This window comes from Megascapheus bottae, chromosome 3, assembly GCF_031878675.1.
Source record: "Megascapheus bottae isolate mThoBot1 chromosome 3, mThoBot2.hap1, whole genome shotgun sequence".
NCBI lineage: Eukaryota > Metazoa > Chordata > Mammalia > Rodentia > Geomyidae > Megascapheus > Megascapheus bottae.
Window position 1 is genome coordinate 65,091,600 of NC_143511.1, and position 24,222 is coordinate 65,115,821.

Consider the following 24,222-nt stretch of genomic DNA (forward strand, 5'->3'; position numbering starts at 1 on the left):
CTCCAGAGCGAATTGTGCTCTTCTTTGTGCTAATGGTCTACCTTCTATTTTTCCTCTGCTGCTCTTGTGGTGGCATGGAACAGGGGCTTATTCCCAGATCTGTCCCTTTGCCTGAGAGCTCGGCATTCACCTTTGCTCTGCCAGTGTGGGTGATGCAGGCATGTATGTAGGAACAGATGATGGATAAGTGAGTGAATAAATGACTATGAATTCATTCTACAAAGTAGAGGACAGTGAAGCCTTTCTGAGATGAAGCTGGCCCATCTTTCTTTATCCCCCACCCTACTTTACATCCTAAAACGACATGAATACAGCTTTGTTTTTCTTCCAATTTCCAGAAAAGTATTACCTGGATAGGTTTCATGTGACCTTCTGCTTAGCTTAAATATTAAATTTAATGACTTAGACTATTCACAGAGAAGCATTCAGCTGTCAAGGTAGTGCTCGACATACATGGGTTTTTCAATTTAAAGCAATCTGCAGTCATTAACTCTTCCTGCCTTGCCATAGCTTTCGTCAATGTTGAATAGCAGGCAGCAGTATTTTAAATTGGGGAAGGAAAGGGGTAGGGATGAGAGAGGTGGGGAAATACTGAGATGAGAGCTCACGGTCAAGAGCAGAAAAGATTGCACTGAAGGCTTGCCAAGTGGTAGAGTGCTCTCCTAGCATGCATGAAGCCCTGGGTTTGATTCCTTGATACCACATACACAGAAAAAACTGGAAATGGCATTGTGGCTCAAATGGCAGAGCACTAGCCTTGAGCAAAAAGTGTCTAAGGATAATGCCCAGGCTGTGAGTTCAAGCCCTAGGACTGGCCAAAAAAAAAAAAAAAAAAAGAGAGAAGACTTACCTATTTCCCAGTGCCTTAGTTATCACCTCTGTGTTATTCGTACAAATTAATGATATACTGGACAGAAAGTTACAATAGGAAGTGTGAGGTGACTTATGTGATCCCCTTTGGCTATCAATGTAGAGTTGATTAAGGTTTCCCTTTCGTGACTCCTAGAACCCAGGAGAGGGGAGAACGGATTTGTTATGAGGAAACTATATTTTTCCATGTGAAAAAGTCCCATTGGGTGAACAAATATGAGGCACAGGCCCACATGGCATCATGGCAGAACTTGAGAACCAGTCTAGAACAATGATCAAGCATGGAAATCACGGAGTCCTTTGTTCTCTGTGTTTCTAGGTCAGTGAATTAGGCCATGACCATGCAAGCCTACTAAGAGAATCACAGCATCCCTTTGCTGGCCTTGTTACATGCTTTATTATTTTTTTATAATATTTGTGACAAGGAAACAAATTTAGAGACCTCAAATGATTTGCCAAAGGTCACACAATTAGTTAATGGCAGAATCAAGATAAATATGATCACTTATAAATCCATAAGTGCTATGTGTCAGACATTTTTATGGATATCATTTCCATTCTTTACTCCAAGCCAGAAACATAAGTGATCATCTCCATTTTTGAAAATGATGGCACCCAGAGAGGTTAAGTAAATTGTGTTCGTGACAGTTTAATGTGCATTTTTGATGTGGTTATTTTGATACCAGGGTTATTTTTATTTCTGCATCTATACAGTTCTCCTAAATAAGAAGCCATTTAAACTTCACCTTTTCAAATTGCTTCATAATGAACTTAACAAACATTGTCACTCCATCTCTGCCCGACAGTTCCATTCTGTGGGCGGATAGAGTTCAAAGTTTGGGAGGCCAAGAAGAAGGAATGGATGGAAGGACTGGTAGAGGCTGATGGGCAGGAACGGATGAGATGAAGGATTCAGTCAGTTCAAGGGGTCAAGTTTCCTGTTGTGCATTTCCTTAGATAATAGAGATGCGGAGACATTTAATAGTTGACTTTTGTACTGTTTCAAAATATTTTTCTTCTTTTCTCTACCTCATGTGATCACTTTTTTTTTAGTTAAAAGATGCAAGTGCTCGGCCCTTTATTTAACGGTGACTTAAAAAAGAGGGCACATCATCTGTCTGAATAATGTCTTACAAGACTAAGGGCTGCTTGGGAATCCACCATGTGCTGCCTTCCATCCCTGGCTTGCAAATATCAGATGACACCCCATGCAATCTAGGCTGCGGGTTCCTGGGATGTAGCTTTTGTTTTTGTTTTTTACCTCAATGTCAAGGGTCTTGCTTAGTGATTTTGTTTCCCTTAAGACTAAATGACAAACCAGTGTCCTCTCCTCTCCCAATTCAGTCACAAGCCTTTTATCAAGTTCTACACTTGAGGCTCAGGGACTTTGAGCTGTCTCTATATAATAATGGTAGAACCAGGGTGGTATGATTCCTAAGATCAGGCTCATTCATCAATCCAATATAATCCAATGAACTTGGTTATGCTTTCTTCTTCTTCCTGATCAGGGCAAGGTAGGATCTCTCTCTGTCTCTGTCTCTCTGTGTCTCTGTATTCCTCTGTCTGTGTCTGTGTCTGTCTCCCTGCAGGCTGGACCTATGTCTTCAGGTATAGGAGCTGCACCTTCTCTGATGATCAGGTGGGCTGATTTCTCTGAAGCTGGCCTCAGCACCCATTTGCCACAAGTGGCAGTGTCTGATATTTTTCCTCTTCTTGGCCCACTCTTCTTTCTCACCCTCACTGTGTCCTGGAGAGTGACTTCTAGGGACCATATAGATTCCCATGTTTAAGCGCAGTGGTAGAAGATGGGGGTGAGAGACTGAGATGGGATATTTGTTCCTAAACTTCTCACAATATCATGCATGATGGCTGTACCTCTCAGCAAATGGCCACGGCTCATACAAAGCCCCCTTCTATACCTTTTGAGGTTTTTAGAATGGCTGTATCCATTTTATCCTGCCAGCTTACTGTGAGAGTGATACTCTGTCTCTGCTTTTCTTTTCTTTTCTTCTTCTTCTCCTCCTCTTCCTCCTCCTCCTCCTCCTTCTTATTTCTCTTCCTCTTCTTTCTTTTTTTCTTGACAGTCCTGGGGCTTGGATTCAGATCCTGAGCACTGTACTTGGGCTTTCTCAAGGCTAGAGCTCTACCACTTGAGCCATAGCACCATTTCCAGCTTTTTCTATGTATGTGGTACCAAAGAGTTGAACCCATGTCTTTGTGCATGCTAGGCAAGCACTCTACCACTAGGCCAAACTCCATCTGCTGATTTTTTTTTTTGTGTGTGTATGTGTGGGCTTGGACTCGGCCTGGGTGCTGTCGCTGAGCTCTTCCGCTCAAGGCTATTACCCTACTCTTGGGTCAAGCCCCACTTCCTTTTTTCTAGGGGTTAATTGGAGATAAGGTCCTTTTGTGCCTGGGCTGGCTTTGAACCTTGATTCTCGGATCTCAGCCTCTTGAGTAGCTAGGATTACAGGTGTGAGCCACTGTACCTGGCTCCATCTGCTGATTTTCTTAAGCTACACATTTTCAAAAGTTTTCTTAGAATTCTTCTGTATCTTTGAGTATGCTTTGATAAGATCACTGTTTTTTTCTTTCTTGTGTAATCTCTTCTAGTTAAAAAGTGCCATTATCCAACCCATTATTTAAAGGAGATTTGTAAAAAGAGGTCTCCTCAATGCTTTCATAATGCCCTGAAGAATTTGGGGAGCTTGTTAAGAAGATGTGATTTTCTGTCTGCCATCCCTGGTTTGCAAATAACAAATTCCACAAAACTGTTGCCCTAGAGCTCTTAAAGTCACCCAGAGCCTGGAAAAAAATGACTTTTCTTTCTGTTTTTGCTGAGTCACACAAAGATGAAGCAAATTTACACCCTGCCATACATTTTTCTCTCCAAGGAATTGATCAACAATATGGCCATGAATGGTTGTGCTAGAAGCACTGTAGGAAAACATCAGAGGTCAATTTAACATTCCTCTCTGAAAACAGCCTGAGTCTGGTCTGCAGAATTGGACCTGCAATTTCCTTGGTGACTCTAGGGAGCACATAAAGCTCTGATTTTTTTTAAATGAGTTTATTCTCTAGAGAAACTGCATCTGGACAGCTCTAGGTTGTAAAAAAATGGGAAGGTAAATAGAGCAAGGCTCTCATAGTAAGCCAAATATTACTGTCCAATGGCTAGAAATGGAAGACAAAAGTCTTTCATGATTTAGTACAAGGTAACCATGTAATTCCTTGTATAAATTAAGACATGTTTCAGATTTTAAGGGGGTATTTAATTTCTCTAGGAAAACAGATGTAAACATCCTTCCTTCCTTCCTTCCCTCCTTCCCTCCTTCCCTCCTTCCCTCCTTCCTTCCTTCCATTTTTAGGCTAGCACTCTACCACTTGAGCCACAGTACCACTTTCAGTTTTTTTCTGTGTATGTGATCCCAAGGAATCAAGGGCTTCATGCTTAATGCATTAGGTGAGCACTTTACCACTAGGCCATACTCCCAGCCCCTCTTTTTTCCTTTCTTTTTTTAAATGATAAAGTGAAATCTTGATGTTTATTGAAAGGCAGCATGGCTTTAACGGAAGTTGGGCTACATTATGGGAAAAATGAGTCAAACATCCGTGATACAGCCTAGGGTGAACCTAGTACACCCTGAGCATGCGCAATTCCTCCTCGATGACATCTCCTGAGCATGCACAGTTTATCCTCAACACTGTATCTTGAGCATGCCCCAGCCCCTCTTTCTTTCTTTCCCTCTCCCTCTCTCCCTCCCCGCCTCCTTTCTTCCTCTCATCTTTTTTTCTTTCTGTTTCTTTTTCTCTCTCCTCCTCTGTCTTTGTTTCTTACTTCTTTAGCCTTTGTTGTTGTTGTTGATCATGGGACTTGAACTCTGGGCCTGGGTTCTATCTCTGATCTTTTCACTCATGTCTAGTGCTCTACAACTATGAGCCAGAGCACTATTTCCAGTTTTCTGGTGGTTAATTAAGAGTCTCATGGACTTTCATGCCCAGGCTGGTTTCAAACATCAGTCCTCAGATCTCAGACTTCTGTGTAGCTAGGAATACATGTGGTGAGCACCTGACATAATCTTGAGTTCTATCTGGAATGTAAGATCAGAAGTAAACTGAGGAATGTCTTCCTTGAAGGTCAGGAGTACCTGTTGGGGAAAGTATAGCACATAGCATGCTTACTTCTTCAGTATGGTACTCTGTGCCCACCCCCTGATGAAGGTGGTAGTGGGGAGACAAGGCAAAAGAGAAATTATTATCTTATTTGCCACTCTAAAGAGCCACTGAGAAAAGAAGGTGAGGCTGTGCTGGATGAAGTGACTTTCCTACACTAAATCGTGATAGGGATAGGCTTCAATGCAGCTCATCTAATTACAGAGCAAGCCCTTGCATGTCTGCACTAACACAGCCTTGCATATACAATTTGAAGCAAAGAAACAGTAGGAAAAACACTGATAGGCATGTTTTCTTCTTTTGGTTTTTCCTGGATGAAGTTCAAGTTCAAGTAAGGTATAGTCTTCTAAGCAAACCATGACCTCCACAGAGGAGACTCGTTCAGCTAGTGAACCTAGGATGAGTTTCATTTTAATGTTAGGCTCTGTGAGGATGATGCTGAGATTCTGTCTCAGGATAATCAAGGCAAATGTGCCAGTTGTTGCACCAGTGCATAGATATAGCTGAAATGCATGCAGAGGAACCTCACTCTGAAACAGTTGCCATGACACAGAACCCATGCTTTGGTGCAGACCACCATGCCTGAAAAGGATTGCTCCATGTCTGTTCTTAACACTTCTGGATGCTAGGTTCTCTCTCCTATCTCTGCACACACAAATGGTCCCAGAACTTCTCTTTCCCTTCAGACTCTGGAGATCCATATAAGGATATACCTTTCCTACTTGTTTCTTCCCAGCTGATCTGGAGAATGAGTCTAGAGTGTCTTTTAATAACAACAACAACTTGATCTAGTAACATTTTCTAACCCAACCCTTCCAACTGACTACACAGAGACTGTGTAATGGCCTCTTTTTCCAAATTTGGCCCATTAAAAATCTTAGTTATCATACACAGCCTTTATTATATTGAGGAATGTTCCATGGATTCCTAGTTTCTCCAGAGCTTTTAACATAAAGGGGTGTTGGAGCTTGTCAAATGCCTTTTCCACATCTATTGAGACAATCATGTGATTTTTGTCCTTGCTCCTGTTGATGTGTTGAATTATGTTAATTGATTTGTGTATGTTGAACCAGCTTTGCCTCCCTGTGATGAATCCTGTTTGATCATAGTGTATAATTTTTTTGATAAGTTGTTGTAGATGGTTGGCCAGTATTTTGTTGAGAAGTTTTGCATCGATGTTCATCAAAGAAATAGTTCTATAGTTCTCTTTCTTTGATGAATCTCTGTCTGGTTTGGGGATGAGCGTTATACTGGCTTCATAGAATGAGTTTGGTAAAGAACCTTGGTTCAGTGTGAGTATGTTAATATTGGCTAGGAATTCATCCATTTCTTCTAGATTCTCAAATTTGTTGGTGTAAAAGTTTGAGAAGTATTCCCTCATGATATTCTGGATCTTGGTAATTTCTGTCGTGATGAATTAATGCACCTTCTATCTGGCAAATATCATGTAACCCTTTTATTAATTACAAATCAAAGAAAGACTAGCTGAAAACATATTTTGGACAAAAAGAATATTCTTCTTTAAAAAAGAAATATTTCTTTTTTATTGTAATTAGTAAAAGGGTTACATGATATTTGCCAGATAGAAGGTGCATTAATTCACATACATTGATACCCTTAAAAAAGAAATATTTCTTAACTTAATTAAAAAACTGTAAAAATAATCTTAGTTATCGTAATCATCTCAATAGATGCAGAAAAAATTTGACAAGAGCCAAAACCTTTTTATGATAAGAACTCTGAAGAAGCTAGGAATCCATTTATCAATGAAATAAAGGCTGCAAATGACAAGTTTGCAGCCAGCATTATATTCAATGGTGAAAACCTAAGACTGTTTCTTCTAAAATTAGGAATAAGACAAGGATGTCCACTCTCTCTACTCCTCTTTAACTCCTAGCCAGAGCAATAAGGATAGAGACAAACATAAAGGGGATCTAAACAGGGAAAGAAGTAAAACTCTCCTGTATTTAAAGAGCCCCATAGATTCCTCTCCCAAGTTACCCGAGTTTATCTGAAACTTTGACAATGCAGCAGGGTATAAAATTAGCCCATGAAAATCAGTAGCTTTTCTGCATGCCAACAATGAGAAGAATGAAGCTGAGATCAGAAAAGCAACTCCTTGTAATAGCCTCAAAAATTGTCTAGGAATTAACCAAAGAGGTAAAGGACCTCTGTGATGAAAACTTTAACAACCTGAAAAAGGAAATTAAAACCAATTTAAGGAAATGAAAAAAACTTCTATGTGCCTAGATTAACATTGTGAAAATGGCAATACTGCACAAAGCTATCTACAACTTCGATACCCACCCATCAAAATCCCAACAACATTCTTGAGTGAGGTAGAGAGAGAAATCCAAAAATTCATATGGAATAATAGAAGACCCTGAATAGCAAAAACAATTAACAGGAAGAACAGTGCTGGAAGAATATCAATACCAAGCTTTAAACTCTATTCCAAAGCCATAGTAACAAAAAGTTTGATACTGGCGTAAGAATAGGACTCAGGACCAGTGGAATAGAGTAGAAGACCCAGAAATGAACCCACAGACCTATAGTCACCTAATATTTGATAAGGGAGCAAAAAGTACAGGATGGAAGAAAGACAACCTCTTCAACAAATGATGCTGGAAGAATTGGCTATATATGTGTAGAAAATGGAAGGTAGATCCATATATATATACATTATATATTATATATATAAGGATCCAAATGGATCAAAGACATCATTGTAAGAGCAGATACCCTGAAAATATTACAAGAAGGGATAAGGGAAATGCTAAGGCTCCTTGGCACAGGTCGAAACTTCCTAAGTTCGATCCAGAGTTACAACAAATCAAAGAAAGACTAGTTAAATGGGATTGTATTACACTGAAGAATTTCTGCATGGCAAAGGGCATAGGTAGCAAGATAAATAGAAAGCCCACAAAATGGAAGATGATCTTTATACTACTTATGCATCAGACAAGGGCCTCATATCTAAAACGTACTCAGAACTCAAAAAATTAAACCTCCCCAAAGCAAATCCTCAAAGAAACAACAATCCAATTAATAAATGGGCTAAAGACTTAAAAAGAGACATCATCCAAGAAGACATAAGAATCACCAATAGATATATGAAGAGTTGTTCTACATATCTGGCCATAAAAGAAATGTAAATCAAAACATTGAGATTCCACCTCACCTCACTTAGAATGGCAACTATTAAGGAAACAAAAAATAACAGATACTAGCAAGGATGTGGCCAAAAGGAAATGCTACCATATTGTCAGTGGGAATATAAACCCATTCAACCTCTCTGGAAAATAGTACAGATGTTCCTCAAAATACTGAATAGGGAGCTTTCCTTTGACCCAGCACTCCCACTCCAGGGCATTTACTCAATTGATTACAAACCAGGCCACAGTACACAGCCTCCAGCACAACCATGTTCATCACAACATTGTTTACTATAGCCAAGATATGGAATCAACCCAGTGGATGAATCAGTGGATGAATAGATCAAGAAAATGTGGTATGTGTACATGATGGAATTCTATGCTTCCATCAGAAAGAATGACATTGCCCCATTCATAAGGAAATGGAAAGACTTGGAAAAAAATTATACTAAGAAAAGTAAACCAGACCCAAAGAAACATAGCCTACATGTTTTCCCTCATTTGTAATAACTATAATGTACCTATAAATCTACAAGTAAACTCAATGGATAGTAAATAACGAATATTAAGACCTGGACATTATTCATTAAATAGAAATCTAAACATTCACACAGTGAGAACAAAGGAGGATATTCTTAGGAGGGGATGGCAAGGGCTCAATAGCTGTGTACATAAGATCATACAAAATGATGCTTGTTGAAATAATCTCCAAGAAATGGTAGTAAGAGGGTATTTTGTTTCTGTTTTCTAAATGTTATTTTATTGTCTGGGTGATGTATAGAGAGGTTACAGTTACATTTGTAAGGCAGTGAGTACGTTATTCTTGAACATTGTTACCCCTCCCCATGTTATTTTTCCATTTTCCCTCAAGAAGGTGTTTTATTATAATGTTTGCAGTTCTTTTTTTAAATCTTTTTTTCTTTGGCTTATTCCCTTCTGTCCCTGTTTTTGATTTCTGTACTCTTTGTCTTATATATAAGTTTATCTGATTTGGGAAGGGGAAGAGAAGCACAGAAACAATCTGACAAAGGGTGAACTAATTTAGAAGTGAAACACACTAGACACTGTGTTGGAAATGAACTATACAATTCGGGGGATAGAGAATTCAGGAGGGGAAACCTAAGAGAGAATGAGGGAGAGGGTGACACTGTTCAAAAGCCTAGGGCTATATAGTGAGATTACAAACACACACATACACATCACAGTAACAAAAAAGAGAGAGAATACTGATAAACCAACAGAGGACATTCATAGTGAAACCTCAAACCATTGAGAAACACAAATAACTTTATATCTTTCCTACTTGGGTATATGTTAACCCAAATGTTAAAAGCATTAGATGACTGTTTTTTTTTTAAAAAAAACGATAGTCCTATATAGCATAGATCACTCTTTCTACAGTTTTTGGAAGCTGAGGCTCAGAATGGTCACATGATACTGTGGCATACTCTGCTGCAACAAGAAGAAAGTGGCATGAGAGGAAACTGAGAAATGGGCAGAAGCTGATCCCATAGGGCATTGAAGTCCAGGTTGACCTTTCAGATTTTATTCCAATTGAACTTGGCTGGCCATTGTGACTTGTAGCAGAAGAGTGAACTGCCATGAGGAAAACACATTAGAGGAAGATAGGGAGAAAACGCAGACCGGTGAGAGCTTCTGCAGTTGTCATGGTGAGGGATAACTGCTTGGATTAGACTGGTGACTGTGGAGATGACAATAAATTGCCATACTTGAGATATTTTATAGGGAGAGATGATACGACTTGTTGATGGGTGAAAAAAGTGCCCAGAAGAGGCCATAAGGATCCCTACCATCATCTAGAATGGGGAACGAGATGCACAGAAGCACCGTTGCTACAAGGTGAAGCACAGGAGAAGCAGATGGGGGAGGGAATTTCAGAGCTGTAGCTTCTGAGAAGTGAAATGTGTGATGCCTGTAGGATATTCAGGAGGAAACATCAATGGAAAATAGGAAGGTGAGTGTAAGTTCTGTAGATGAGAAAGGTCTGGGCTAAGATAAGTATTTGGGGATTTTGGAGCAGAGAGAGGAAGAGAGAGAAGGAGGGAGAGAGAGGGAAAGAGAAAGAGGGAAAGATAGAGAGGAAAGATAGACTTATTTGGAACTATTACTGTTTTCAGAGATGTCTTCTTTCTCCATATTTTTAAAAAATGTCAGGTTGACCTTGTACTTGGTTATTGACCCCTCTTTAAAAACACTTCAGTGTGTGCCTTTGGTTATGCTTTTTCAGATTTCAATTTAATCATTTAATTACATTGCAAAGAGATACTATCTAGGAAGTAGTAGATTTTTGACCATTTCTTTGCCTTAGGAAAATAACTTAGTATATCTGGGTATTTGTTTCTAAAGTATGAAAGACTGGAATTGGTTTTCAGATTTGTATGATTTTGTAATCCAGTCACTGATAGTTAAGCTATGTTGCTCATTCAGACCCCAAAAAGATTTGCTGCCAGACACTCACCATTGAGAAGTTAACAAAACTTTGATTAAATTTTAAGCATTATTGTGAAACTACCTCATGGCCCGCAAAGAACAGTTAAATCAATCACTGTTAAAGCTAACTCCAGATGCCACTACTGTAGGTTAGCACATCATTTCTTCTGTACTTGTGGATACAGAAGCTGAGGAAAAGTGGAAATGGAAACTCTTATCCATCTAAACGGTATCTAAGGCAAATAGCCTCCACTAAACACTCCTTTAGAAACTGGCCCCTCTTTGAGCAAATTCAAGAGTGATCCAAATACCATACAGAGTCCTAGTAAATTAAACAGTTCGAATTATTGATCATGAGGCACAAATAATAGCATTGTCCTTATGTTCTTCAAGGTAAAGCTATACGAAGTGATATTACCATACCTCAGTGACAGCAAAACTTCTCTTGCCACAGGGAACCATCTTGTACCACTTGTCATGCAGCACATCCATAAATCCATGTGACTTATACTGACTGATTAGCTCTGATATATTGGAGGTCAGTGGAGAGTTGGGTGGGAGACCAATACCATAGCCTAGAAGAAAATAGAATGCCACATGAGTCTTTCACACTCTTCCTGGGAAGTAGTCTACCATACTTGTATGACATTGCCTTAGATCTGCTAACAAAGGCATGGTGAATTGATTCCTTCTTCTCCAAAGAACTCAAAGATATTGTTCTTCCATATATTTATTCTTGGCTCAGCTTCATCGTTGAGTGATGAGATTGGTCTGCAAGGGAGACAGATTGGCCATCTTCTACTCTTCCCTCTTCTGGAAACAAACTGAGTTCTTTGCCAGGGCTAAGAGTCCTCTTCACCTCTCTAAGAATCCATCCTTTGTGGTTTAAGTGCACAAAATTAATTATAATGTTTGGTTTTTGAGATTGTTAATGGAACTCTTGCACATTTTAATTTAATTTTGCATAGTGTAAATAGATTCTGTGAACATATAAAGCCTGAAACATAAAACATCTGCAAACATTTAAAAGAATTTCCTTTTTTTTTCAAAAGAAAATGCCCTATAATGCTAAATAGTGAGGCCATGATTCAATACATCATTTAAACATTGAATATTGGTATGGAGATTGGCTCAGGTACTTTGGAAAACAATTTGGTATTATCTTGTATAGTTGAATATGTTTATTAAGACCAGTAATTCTGCTCCAAAATACAATTCCAAAGCACTCTTCCACAAGTGCACCACTATATAGGGTCAAGAAAGTTGCGAGAGCAATTTTTTGTGATACCTAAAATTGGCAGCAGCCCAAATGTTCCTTGACAAGGCAATGGAATGAATTAGAACTTGATATGTAAGAGTAAGATGACTCTTGCCAATATGTTACTGAGGGAAAGTACCAGTTACAGAGGATGCTTGTAGCATGAATCTACTGTATAAAAATATAAGCAGTTAAGACAATGTACTTCCAGATAAAAACATATGGAGGTGATGAAACTCTACTTAAAAAAATCATGCTATGATAAATTAAAGGTCCATGACTACAGTTATGTAGGGCACAGATGACAGGAAAAGGGATGGAGAAAGAAAACAAAGATATAATTGTCACAGTTTTATTGATCAGTTTAGACTGCATTCTCACACTGTAGGGCTCTGCTTGCTTTCTAAACTATTAATACATTGTTAATCTCTGTGATGAGGTACATGAAAGAGGCTAATTAACTACATCTTGTTTTTAGCAATTGTAAATCACACTAAAAAGAAAGATTATCTATATATTTATTTATTTATTGCTCTCAAGGTGATATACAGGAAGATAAATTAAAAATGTGTTTAATTCCCTTTTCACAGATAAAGACTTAAAGGCTGTTAAGGATCCAAAGATACTTTCTGGAAACAAATACCTGCTATAATTATTTTTATCTTACAACAGAACTCTAAAGCTATTAGTTTGTTCCTTTTTAAATGCAGATACACAAGGCTCTTTATAAATCTATGAGATTGAGATGTGTACATAAGCAATACAAAAGACATACATAATGCCAAACAATTCTGGAGTGTTAAAGAATTGTGTACTTTTTCGCCTTGATTAATTTTGTTTGTTCTTTAACAATGCAGAGTCAAGGAGATGATGACAATGCCAAAAGCAAGCTTTGAATTTTCCATTCTAGGAGCTATTTTGAGAGTTGATTTTTTTTTTGCTTAAATAGTGTTAATTTGAAAGGCAAGAATGATAATAAAAGACTTGGAGTTGAACAGCTTCTTATTCTGCTGATGTTATCATTAAATAACATTTTTAATTGGGTAATTTTTAATTTTTAATTATTTTTATTTTGCCTGTCCTGGGGCTTGAACTCAGGACCCGAGCACTGTCCTTGGGTTTTCGTCAAGGTTAGTGCTCTACCACATGAGCCACAGTACCACATGTGGCCTTTTCTATGTATGTGATACCAAGGAATTGAACCCAGGTCTTTTGAGCATGGTGGGGCAAGCACTCTACCACTAGGTCAAACTCCTGGCCTGGGTAACTTTTCATAAGAAAGTTACCACTTTCCTTTAGAAACTTATAACAAATGGCATTGACAATTCAGTTGTACAAACATTTACATTTGCATGTCTGGCACAACACTAGGTACATGTGTAATAACATGCAATGACTCACTGACCCACCTGTCCCTTCATTCACTCATTCATTCAACCATGGAATGAAATATTTTATTCAATAAATAGGCTCTGTGATAGAAGGACAAAATTTATCGGTGAGAAGGGTCTCCAATGCCATGGAATGTTCTCTCTATTGGGGAGATTAAACAAAGCAGTCCACTGCTAATGCACAGTTCACTACAACTGAGACAGGTGTCGTGGGGCATGCAAGAACTCAGTGAAGTAGGACTTGGAATTACCTGATGGGAGTAGTTGATAGGATAAGTAATTTGGATCAGGTTTGTGGAATATTAATGTGTTTTCTCACTAAAGCAATAGTTTTCAACGATGAAAGCCATAATAATTTCTAATATTTATCAAGGGCTTTACTCTAAGAACTTCTCTCAGGTAAATGTTTTGCATATTTTACCACATTTTGTAAATCAAGCACTAAGCCAGGATTTGTGCTTCGTTGTGGATTCCAGTTGAAAGAATTAGGAGATTTTGAGATCTACTATGAACCAGACACCATTCCATATGTTTCCCTCTAAGGATCCCTGTAAGAATATGCGTTGCTTAAAGAGACTTGAAGATGAAATAACCAAACTGAGAATATCATACAGGTAGTAGTTGATAAGACCAGTATTTGGAAGTAGGTCTACTTGACTATAAAATCAATGCTTTCCATAATATCCTTACAAGCCAGGGGACTATTTGACCATTTTCTCTCCCTTTTACCATATGGCACTGATCTCAACATCCCTATTGGCTTAATCTCTTCAAATCAGATAGTTCTATAAAAGACAAGTGATTTGCTGTGAATAGATAGATTTGGTGTATCAACTTTCCAATAAATTACATAATGAGTAGAACAGTCCTAACTTGTATACAATGATATATGCCAATAACTTCTGTAACAAGGACTCTTATAAGTTCTACTTTTTCTCCTAAAATTCTCTCCAAGCCGGTAATTTCAACTGGTATTGATGCAATAATAAAAGAATGGTTTTTATTTGACAGACATTTATTGTATGCCTAGTCATCTACTCACTAGTTCTACAAGTATATACTTAATGCTTATTCTGTGTCAGGCACTCTGTCAAGTGCCACGGTGGTTAATAAGTTATATGAGACACAGAATTTTCTTAGGGCTTCTGGGAGCTGTGCATACAACAGTGGCTACACAGTGGGAAGTTACATGACTTTTTCTGGAAAGAAGATGAGTAAGGCACAAATTCAATAAAGGTAACATGTAACAAATAAGATATGAAGGAGGACAGAGGAAATTCTGTGAAAGTTCAGAGGAAAGTGATTGCTATTGAATGAAAGAATAAAGCATCTTAGATTGATTTTTGATTATGACATTTTCTGATAGATGAGACAAAAATACATTATAAGAAAGTCAAGAAATGGGGAGTTAACTCATAACAAATCTGCATATTCTAAGGATGCAGTGTTTTGCGCAAATTTTCTATTGTACAAAGTATTTTGAAGTTACAAAGACATATTTAAAAACCCTTCCATGTAGGAAATAATAAATATTAAATCATTCTACTCCATCATGCCCAGGTTAATTTGCAATTAACTGTCAAAATGACTAATGTCATGTAAAAATTTTTGATTTTAATATATATTTTAGCTATAATCATATTTTAATGATTTCTGGCATTGATAAAAATAATGATTAGCTAATTAAAAACTGTCTGTGAATGAGGGGAGAAATAGGAAAGAAATATGTGGCAATGAAAAGAGGTACTTGTTAAAGATACAAGAATTCTTTTTATTTGGAAACATGAAATAGTAAAAAGTTAAATAAAATGGTAAAAAGTTAAAGCATTCATTTCCATCCTTATGTTTCATCAGTTGCTTTTCAAATGTGGTTGTGTTCATTGGTGAAGGAATTTAAACTGCTGACTCAACTTAGTCTAAGTTGCTTTCATTATCATTAGAAATGTGGCTTTGCAATAAAGACATGGCTGACTATTTTGTGGTTGACGGATGAAGCAAAATGGAATTCCTCAACCCTAAAGATGAAGCCATCAGGCACCCTGGAGATTGGATACAGCTTAATAGCCCAAGAGAACAATTTTCAGTACAGAAATCCTGATCTTTTCCCCATGGATAAATCAGCTTTACTCTGCTGAAAGTAGTGCAAATATATTTTGGCTAGCAAATGTGCAGTTATAAATGCATAGACTGAAGGAATCTTCCTGAAATGTGACTGGAAAATAAGTATTTTGAAAATAAGGTTTGAGATAGGGTTAAAAAGCTGCAGGCAGAAACCTATTCAATTCCAAAATCTGTCTTTGCAATAACGTATTTACTATGGTACAGTGGTTGGGAAGATATTGTAATAGTTCTAATTAAAAAGGAGATTTTTATAAAAGGGTTTCCTTTATCTCCAGCCCATCAAACTGAGAAGTGTCTGAGAAAAGCAGAGATGGGTGAAGCTAATTTGGGGAAGAATTCTAAGTGTATCATTCTCAATTTATTAATTTGATTTGCAGAATACTATACTATAATTAATTTGAGTATATATAATAGACTATAATTTACTGAGCAATTTCTAAATGCTGAGCATACTTCTGCATACTATACATGTACTATTTTACTTAATCTTCACACGATTCTTCAAAAATATACAATTCATATCCTCAGTATGAAGATTAAGTACTAGAAGAAGACAGGAAGACATTTGACAGGCGGTGACAGAAACTGTATTCTAACCTGAGCCCGCAGACTCTATAGCAGGTGCCTTAGGCACAATATTAAATAATTATTGGAAAGCAAGGAAATGAAACAAAGACCTTCAGCAAAGGTCTTTGGCCAAAAGGTCACAAATCATTATCGGGCAGTTACATCACTCTTTTCTGTTTGACCTTTATTGTCAAGTAACTCCAGTGCATAAATTTGGGACTTGTATTTAATTTATCATACGCTTTTTTTTACCCCTTAGCAGATAATGTGTCTTTGTACTCTTGATGCATTGTGTTTAAGTTGACCAAAGATTCCTACATACCCTTCAACTATTAATAGTTTTGATATTCTCCGCCCTATATATTCTTTAGCAACAGTGAAGGCTCAAGCTCAGTGTGAAGCCACAATTTCTCTCACTGGCCTTATTTTAACTTTTGTTTTTGTTGTAATAAACGCACAAAGTTGAAGTTGGGGGTTTTATTCATTATATTAATTTGATTGGGCTGCTATAACAGAATACCCAAGACTGGGTAACTTACATGTCTGTCTTGTAAATAGCAGACAATTACTTCTCACAGTGATGGAGGGTAGGAAACCTGAGTCAGTTTTGTGTCTGGTAAGGATGTGAACCAGTGACTTATGAGCTTCATGGCTTGTAGATAGCCTCTAGCTGTGTCTTCAGATTGGGGAAGGGGTGAATGAGCAGGTGAGTCTGTTTTACAGAGATGAATCTCATTTGATGAAAGCAAGGCTTTCATGATGTAACCATCTTTTCAAAGGCTTCTGGCCTACACTGATCACCATGAGGATTACATTTCAGCACAAGATATTTGGACAGACACAAGGTTGGAGATGATGGCTGCCTTTACATCGATTGAGTGTGATGGTGATACTACAGCATTAATGAATCAACAGACTGTTTTCTTTCCTCTCTAAGTTCCTGAAATTATTTAAACACTTGAGGAAATGTATGCAAACTATCAACATGTATTTGGTTAACTATATGAGTAAGTGTACTAGGTATTTAATTCAAACTTAAATGAGTGAATTATATAATTGCTAATACATCATTTATTTTATAACTATTGTCTGTTTTGTATCTTGCAAGATTCTCTGGGAGGAATGAAGATAGACATTTGCAACATTTCTGTAAGTGAAATGGACAATTATTGGTCAGAAACTGCTTCAATGATATTTATATTTATTAATGCTGACTGAATAATAAAAGTTCCTATTTTATTGAGTTAGTGAGCCTAAATGTTTTTTTAGTATTTGTTTAAAATGCTTGAAAGAATTGAGGAAAAATGAAATATTTCCTAAAATAGCTTTGAGACTAGTATATGAACCAGGCTCTAAGCCAAATTTTTTGGTGCTTGGATTGAACTCAGGGCCTCTACACATGCAGGGCATGTGCTCTATCATTGAGCTATTCTCTCAGCCCTTTAATTGGCTTTTATTAATCTGTTTTTCCTATTGTTTATATCCTGTGCTGTGTTTTTGCAAAGTTCTGGATAGTGGTTTGGATCTTCAAAATTACCTCAAAAGTTCTTGTATTAAAAGGCTTGGTGCTGAATGAATAGTATCATAAGTGACACATTTGGGAGGTGACAGAATCATGATGGCTCTGACCTCATCACTGGAATAATCCATTTGTGGTTTTCTAGCTTAATGGCTATTGGATAGTGATAGAAACTGCATGAGGTGGGACCGAGTTGAAGCAAGTATGCTATTGGGTGCATACCTTTGAAGGCTATATGTCTTCCATAGCCCTTAGTCCCTACATGAGGGTAGCAGCTTTGTTCCACCAAGCACTCTTTGCCATGATGCTCTATCTCAACATGTACCAGAAACGACAGAGCCAAGTGGCTGGGTAATTAGCTCCTTTGAAATGATTACCTTCTTTAGAAATGTGTACTTTCTGATGGGGACAGTTTTGAATTAAGTTTTCTGATTTTTAGTCCATTTGTTCTGTGACAAAATCAAAGGTGGTGATAATCCTCTCTCTATTCAAATCTGTTAACTTTTTCTGTAGGGTTCTGTCTCCTTGTGGCCACTTTTGTGTTTATTCTCTGAGAATGATGTAGTTTTCCAGAGATGATAGGAACTGCAAGACACTAACTCTCAGGAGCACAGATGGAAATGTAAACAACAAACCAGTAGGGAGTTAATTGTGTAGCATCTGGCACTGGGGTCCAGCAGAGGCAAACAAGCCATCTTACCACTGCCTCTTGACAAGAGAGGGTTACCCCCTGAAGACAGAGGTGGAAAATGGGGCCCCTTCATTGTTATGCTCTCTGCAAATGATTCATTGTTAGGAGCAACTAGTGGAAGGAGGGACCTCTATTAGCCAGGGCATTTAGGACATTCTTTCCAAATCACCAGATGCCAACACAATAAGAATTTTCCATTGGTACATTGCAGTAGATGAAATGTAGAGGGTAGGCTTGCTGGTTCTGCTATCTCTCTTCTCTCTCTTTCCCTTGCTTCCTCTTTCTCTTCTCTCTCTCTTCCTTTTTCCTTTTTTATTTTTTGTGTGCCTTCGCTAGGCACATTGAAGTCTTAATAGAAAACTACCATTACCATTTTTCTTCTTGAGTTCTACTTTAAGCTTAAAAGAGGAGACTAATTTCTAGCAAAAGGCTTGAAAACACAGAATCAGCTGTTCCATTGTCATTCACCACAGGCACACACAAAATAGAATGAGCAAAAATAAAAAGAAAAGAAAGAGAAATAAAGAAAATATATTGAGGGGGAAAAAAGAGAGACCAACTATGGTTGGGAAATAGGCATCAGAAGAGACTTGATACTCTAGTTAACTTCCAGCAAGTACAGATTTCTGAAAATAGGACTTTGGTATCCCTGTGGGATTGTCTTAAACCCAAGTGTTTTGTGACAAGCTAGCATGGCTGTTTTGAGAGCTAGCTTGTACTGTTTGGGAGGGAAAGCTGGGAATTGGGAGATGTGAAGTTTGCTGGTTCAAACTATTAGCTTCATATATCAGCTGTCATTTGGAGAATGAGAGAAGGAACTGACAAAGCACTCCTCCATTGGTCCTGAAGTTTGATTGATGGGTTGATCTAGTTGAAAAGAAAAATTGCTACCAGTGAGGGGAAAGAGGCAAACTTGGGGGCCCTAGAAAGTTTCTTAGGAGTCTAAAGAGTACTAAATCTTAAGAGTAAATTTTTTTCTACTTACTTTTCAAGTAGTAGAAAACACTTACTCAGGAGCTATGAGATTTGAATTTTAATCCCAGAAGCATTGTCTAGTTGTATGGTATGTATGTGTGATTTATTGTCCTTAGGATTTTATTGTCTATAAAATGAATGAGGTAGATAAGATCTATTTAGGCTCTCCTAGTTAGAAAATGTAATCTTTCTAGTTTTTGTATCAGATTCATTACAGTGTTTGGTCATTTAAAAGAAAAGATTAGGGGGTAGAGGTGTTGTTCAATGGGGAAAAGTTTTCTTAGCATGTGCTAGGCCCTAGCTTCAATCCTCAGCAGTGAAAACACACACACACACACACACACACACACACACACACACACACACACCAAACAAAAAGAACAACAAAAAACAAAGGAAAAACAAAAACATAAAGAAAAAATACTGATTCAATTTCAATTGCTCTTCTCATGGACACCAGTCCCAGATATCAGAATCAACATCATTTGCAAAGCTATTCTTTTTCTTCTGTTCTAACAAATGCAAAAATAAATATTTGTTGAGCTAGTGAAAAATAAATTCCTAACTTCAGCAACTTAATAGCTAAGTGCTTATGAGCTGAAAAGGAAAACAAGGGAAGATGAATCACTTTTTGCCCCTGACTTTGACATTTGTGACTTGCTAGGTTAGCAAACTGAGCACTTCCTGAGCAAAAGTGAATGAAGAGAGACTGATTAATACCTTCTATGGCAAATGGTTTCCCCACAGTGAGAAGCTTGCAGTCAGCATCTATTGACACTTCATAATCCAGAAGAGCTTTGTCCATGATGAAGGCATCTAGTTTCTCTGGATCATTCCTATATTTAAGACCAAGAGAAGAAAAGTAAAAAATGAGTCATTACTGGGCAGGAAGCATTAATTTTGAAAGTGGGTTTTTGTTGAGAGGACAGAAATCTGGATATTAAATAATGGTAGCAAAAGCTTGTTATATGTGGACTCAACTCCAGAGCGGGAGAAACAGAAAGAGCACAAAGGCTTTCTCTACCATGGGTTTCTCTACCTTTCTCTCCTGTGGCGTCGAAATCCAGTATGAAAAGCAGTGGGGCTGGGAGTGTGGCCTACTGGTAGAGTGCCTTCCTAGCATGCACAAAGAGCTAGGTTCAATTCCTCAGTACCTGGAATTGGACCTGAGGCTCAAGTAGCAGAGCGCTAACCTTGAGGAAAGCCCAAGTATAGTGCTCAGGCCCTGAGTTCAAACCCTAGGACTGGCAAAAAAAAAAAAAAGGCAGCGTGACTTGATGCATTAGAGAAAGTTGTTTTCCTCTTAGGTCAACAGAGACAGATAAGCTTCTTTTTGTTATGTATTGTATTAATAATTTCCTATACCTCTCTCTCTTTCTCTCTTTGTTTCTTTCCTTTCCTTCCTTCCTTCCTTCCTTCCTTCCTTCCTTCCTTCCTTCCTTCCTTTCTTTCCTTTCTTTTTGTCTTTTCTTTTTTGGTACTGGAGATCAAAACCAGGACATTGCACTTGCTAGGCAAGTACTTTGCCACTGAACTACTTCCCAGCCCTCCATACAACTTATCACTTACAAAAACCATAATATTACACGATTGTTGACTGTAATATCATGATCTCTGGCATTTTTTCAAAAATCAGGTGACATTTCATATTTAGAAGTTGATATTAAAGAAATAATTGTAAGAGATATAATGTTCTTAGGGAATAAAAAGCTAAGGTCTCTTTAAGTGCTTGCACTAGCATTTAGTTTAAGGAACATGTCATGTGTCTGTGTTAAGTGAAGGAGCATGGACTCAAGCTGCCATTAGGTGCCTTGGACATTTTTGAACAGTCTTCCCAGAGTAGGAATGTGAGCGCAGAAGTAGTCCTGAGAAATATCATGTGTCATCATGGCTGAGTTCCCACTTAAAAAGAAAATGAAGGAAGACATTTTCTTCCCCCTTCTTCTCCAACCGCTACCTTCCCTTCCCTCTCTTTGTCTTCTACATTATATTATTATTATTATTATTATTATTATTTTTGTTGTTGTTGTTGTTATGATGATGATGATGATGATGATAATGTAGTTGTACATAGGGGTAACAATTCAGATTATAAGTACAATGCCTCTTGGTTAATGTTACACCTGCCTTAGTTTTTTCTCCCATTCTCCCCTTCTTGTCCCTACCCTCAAGTTATATAATGGAAGAAGGACTTTTTGGGGGGGAGGACTCTTTAATTTGTCAACCACGCCCAGAAAAGAAAAGGAAGAAAAAAACATGCTTGTATGAATCTATAAGGAGGACTTAAAAAATTGTTTCCAGGATCAGCTAAGCAAAGCAATATAAATTCATCCCCAAAGCCCATCTCAGGAACAATATATGTATTGCCTGTTTAAGAAAACAGATACACATAATATAATGTAATGTAATATAATATACATTGTATGTAATTTTATATAATCTACCTAATACTTACATAATATTACATAATACGTATTTTAATATTATACATCATATATAATATATATAACATATTATAGATACATGATCTTAGATTTGAATCCCAGAGAATCTCTTCTTACTTTTTAGTTTTATCTTTTCTTTTTTTTTTTTTTTGCCAGTCCTGGGCTTAACTCTCCGGGCCTGAGGACTGTCCTTGGATTTTTCTCAGGGCTAGAACTCTACCACTTGAGCCTCAGCACCACTTCTGGCTTTTTCTAAGTATGTGGTACCAAGCAATTGAACCTGGGTCTTCGTGCATACTAGGTAAGCACTCTACCACTAGGCCAAACTCCCGGCCTGCATCTTTTCTTTTTTTTCATATATTTTTTATTGTAATTACTAGAAGGGTTACATTATATTTGCCAGATAGAAGGTGCATTATTTCACATACATTGATACCCTTTCTCATGTCTTGGTCTCCATTTCCCTCCCCGCACCCTGCCCCTCATCTTGCTTTCCTCCCTTCCCTCTCTGACTTCAATTAACCAAATACGCATATATACATTATAGCAGATAACCAGGTGAAATACTGTAACAATATGAGATAACCAAGGGACAGCAAAAGAGATGAGAGATAACATAGTACATTAAGGACAACAATCATTCGTTATATGGCTTTTGTTTCTATATCCTGCAGGTCCTTTCATTTAGCATCATTCTATATGGCCTTATATATCTAGGTTTTGTTCTATTGTAAATCTCTGCTAGGAGAGCCCAAGGTTTCTACTGAATTTGACAAATGAGGGAAACCATTTGAGCCTATATTCCTTTGAGTCTGGCTTACTTCACTTAATAGGATTTTTTCTAAGTCTTTCCATTTCCTAACAATTGGGGCGATGTTGTTCTTTCTGACAGCAGCATAGAATGTCATTGTGTATAAATACCACATCTTGTTTATCTACTCATCAACTGAGGGGCATCTGGGTTTGTTCCATATCTTTGCTATGGTAAATAGTGCTGCAATGAACATCCTTGTGCTAGTGGATTTAGTATGTCCTTGTTTCTGGCTGAGTGGGTAAATGCCTAGTAGTGGAATTGCTAGGTCAAAGGGGAGCTCTGTGTTAAGTCTTTTGAGGAACTGCCACACTGCTTTCCATAGTGGTTGAACGAGTTTGCACTCCCACCAACAGTGTAGTAGTGATCCCTCCTGGCCACATCCCCTCCAGCATCTGTTGTTATTAGTTTTCCTGATCCTGGCCATTCTAACTGGAGTGAGGTGGAATCTTAGAGTTGTTTTGATTTGCATTATAGCCAGAGATGTTGAGCATTTCTTCTATAGGCCATTCTTATTTCTTCTTCAGAGAAGACTCTCTTTAAGTCTTTGGCCCATCATTTAATGGGATGGTTGTTTCTTTGGAGATTAGTTTTGTAGTGATTCAATTTTTTGAGCTGTTGATATATTTTAGATATGAGGTCTTTGTCCGTTGTATGGTTAGTAAAGATCTTCTCCAACTCTGCAGGCTTTCTAGTTAATTTGCTAGCTATGTCATTTGCCATACTGAAGCTCTGCAGTTTAATGCAGTCCCACTTATCCAGACTTTCTCTGATTTGTTGTGTTTCTTGGTCCTTATTAAGAAAGTTTCGACCTGTGCTAAAGAGACCTAGTGTATCTCCTGTTCTTCCTTGTAAAGTTTTCAGTGTATCTGCTTTTACCTTGAGGTCTTTGACCCATTTGGAGTTAATCCTGTTGCAGGATGACAAAGAAGGATCCAACTTTAGTTGTCTGCATTTGCTTAACCAGTTCTGCTAGCACTACTTGTTGAAGAGGCTGTCTTTTGGAAGAAGGATTTTTAAAGTGAAGAGCATAGAAAATATCTATATATTTTCTATAAACCTATGTTAGCCATTTGTATTTTTATACCTGTATTCATTTGTATGTTTATACTTGTATTTCCTTAACTTGCCTTTCTGCTTCTGTATATCTGCTTGCTACAACCCTGAGAAATGCAACTGCTGTCCTTGTGGCTAATCTACAACCACCCATTTGTCCTTGGGTCCCAGACTGAGCTACACTCTAGCAGGGAGTATACACATTCCAAGCCGGGAGCTAGAGATAGTAGCCATCTGGTACCTACAAGGTCAAACTTGTAAGGGCCAGCAAACTAGGGCAAATGTCAACCAATCACAAGTCCGTTATCATGGAGATTCCCCCTAGCCTCATATCTGGCCTAAAGCCATCCTCCTAAAATGATAGCCAGCTAGAGTGACCAATGATTAGCCACGACCCCTTTCCTGCTTTGTATTGCACCAATCATTTAATGGAATTATAGTATAAATTTCCCGCGTGGCGTATTGATTTGTTGCTATTACTTGCTGGGGCCTTCCCCCTACCAAAAAATGTATAAAAGGGGCTGTAATCTTGTGCTCGGGGCCTCTGGTCTGCACTTGACTATCACTGCGCAGAGACCCGTGCTTGAGTTCGTCAATAAACGACTCATTGCAATTTACATTGACCTTTGGTGTCTGGCTATTGGGGGGGGGGCTTCAAGTTTCTGGGTACAACAAAAGGAAGTTGCCTTGGCAATTGCTTGTTTTCATTCATTTTAAATTGGTTGTGGATAGATGTGGTA

The 24,222-nt window shown here is 37.9% G+C and overlaps 1 protein-coding gene and 1 long non-coding RNA gene across 2 annotated transcripts in view; one reads left to right on the forward strand and one right to left on the reverse strand.

Moving 5' to 3' along the window:
* The window catches only part of Grin3a (glutamate ionotropic receptor NMDA type subunit 3A), a 151,666-nt gene that overhangs the window by 18,954 nt on the left and 108,490 nt on the right, over nt 1–24,222 (reverse strand). The window contains exons 5-6 of the mRNA XM_090330354.1: nt 19,892–20,007; nt 11,073–11,224 (exon numbers count right to left, since the gene is read on the reverse strand). Of these exons, the coding sequence (XP_090186480.1) occupies nt 11,073–11,224; nt 19,892–20,007 (268 nt within the window). The remainder of the gene's footprint in view (nt 1–11,072; nt 11,225–19,891; nt 20,008–24,222) is intronic.
* LOC150065705 (uncharacterized) overlaps nt 1–24,222 on the forward strand; it is a 724,813-nt gene that overhangs the window by 2,998 nt on the left and 697,593 nt on the right. The gene's annotated exons all lie outside the window — the stretch shown is intronic.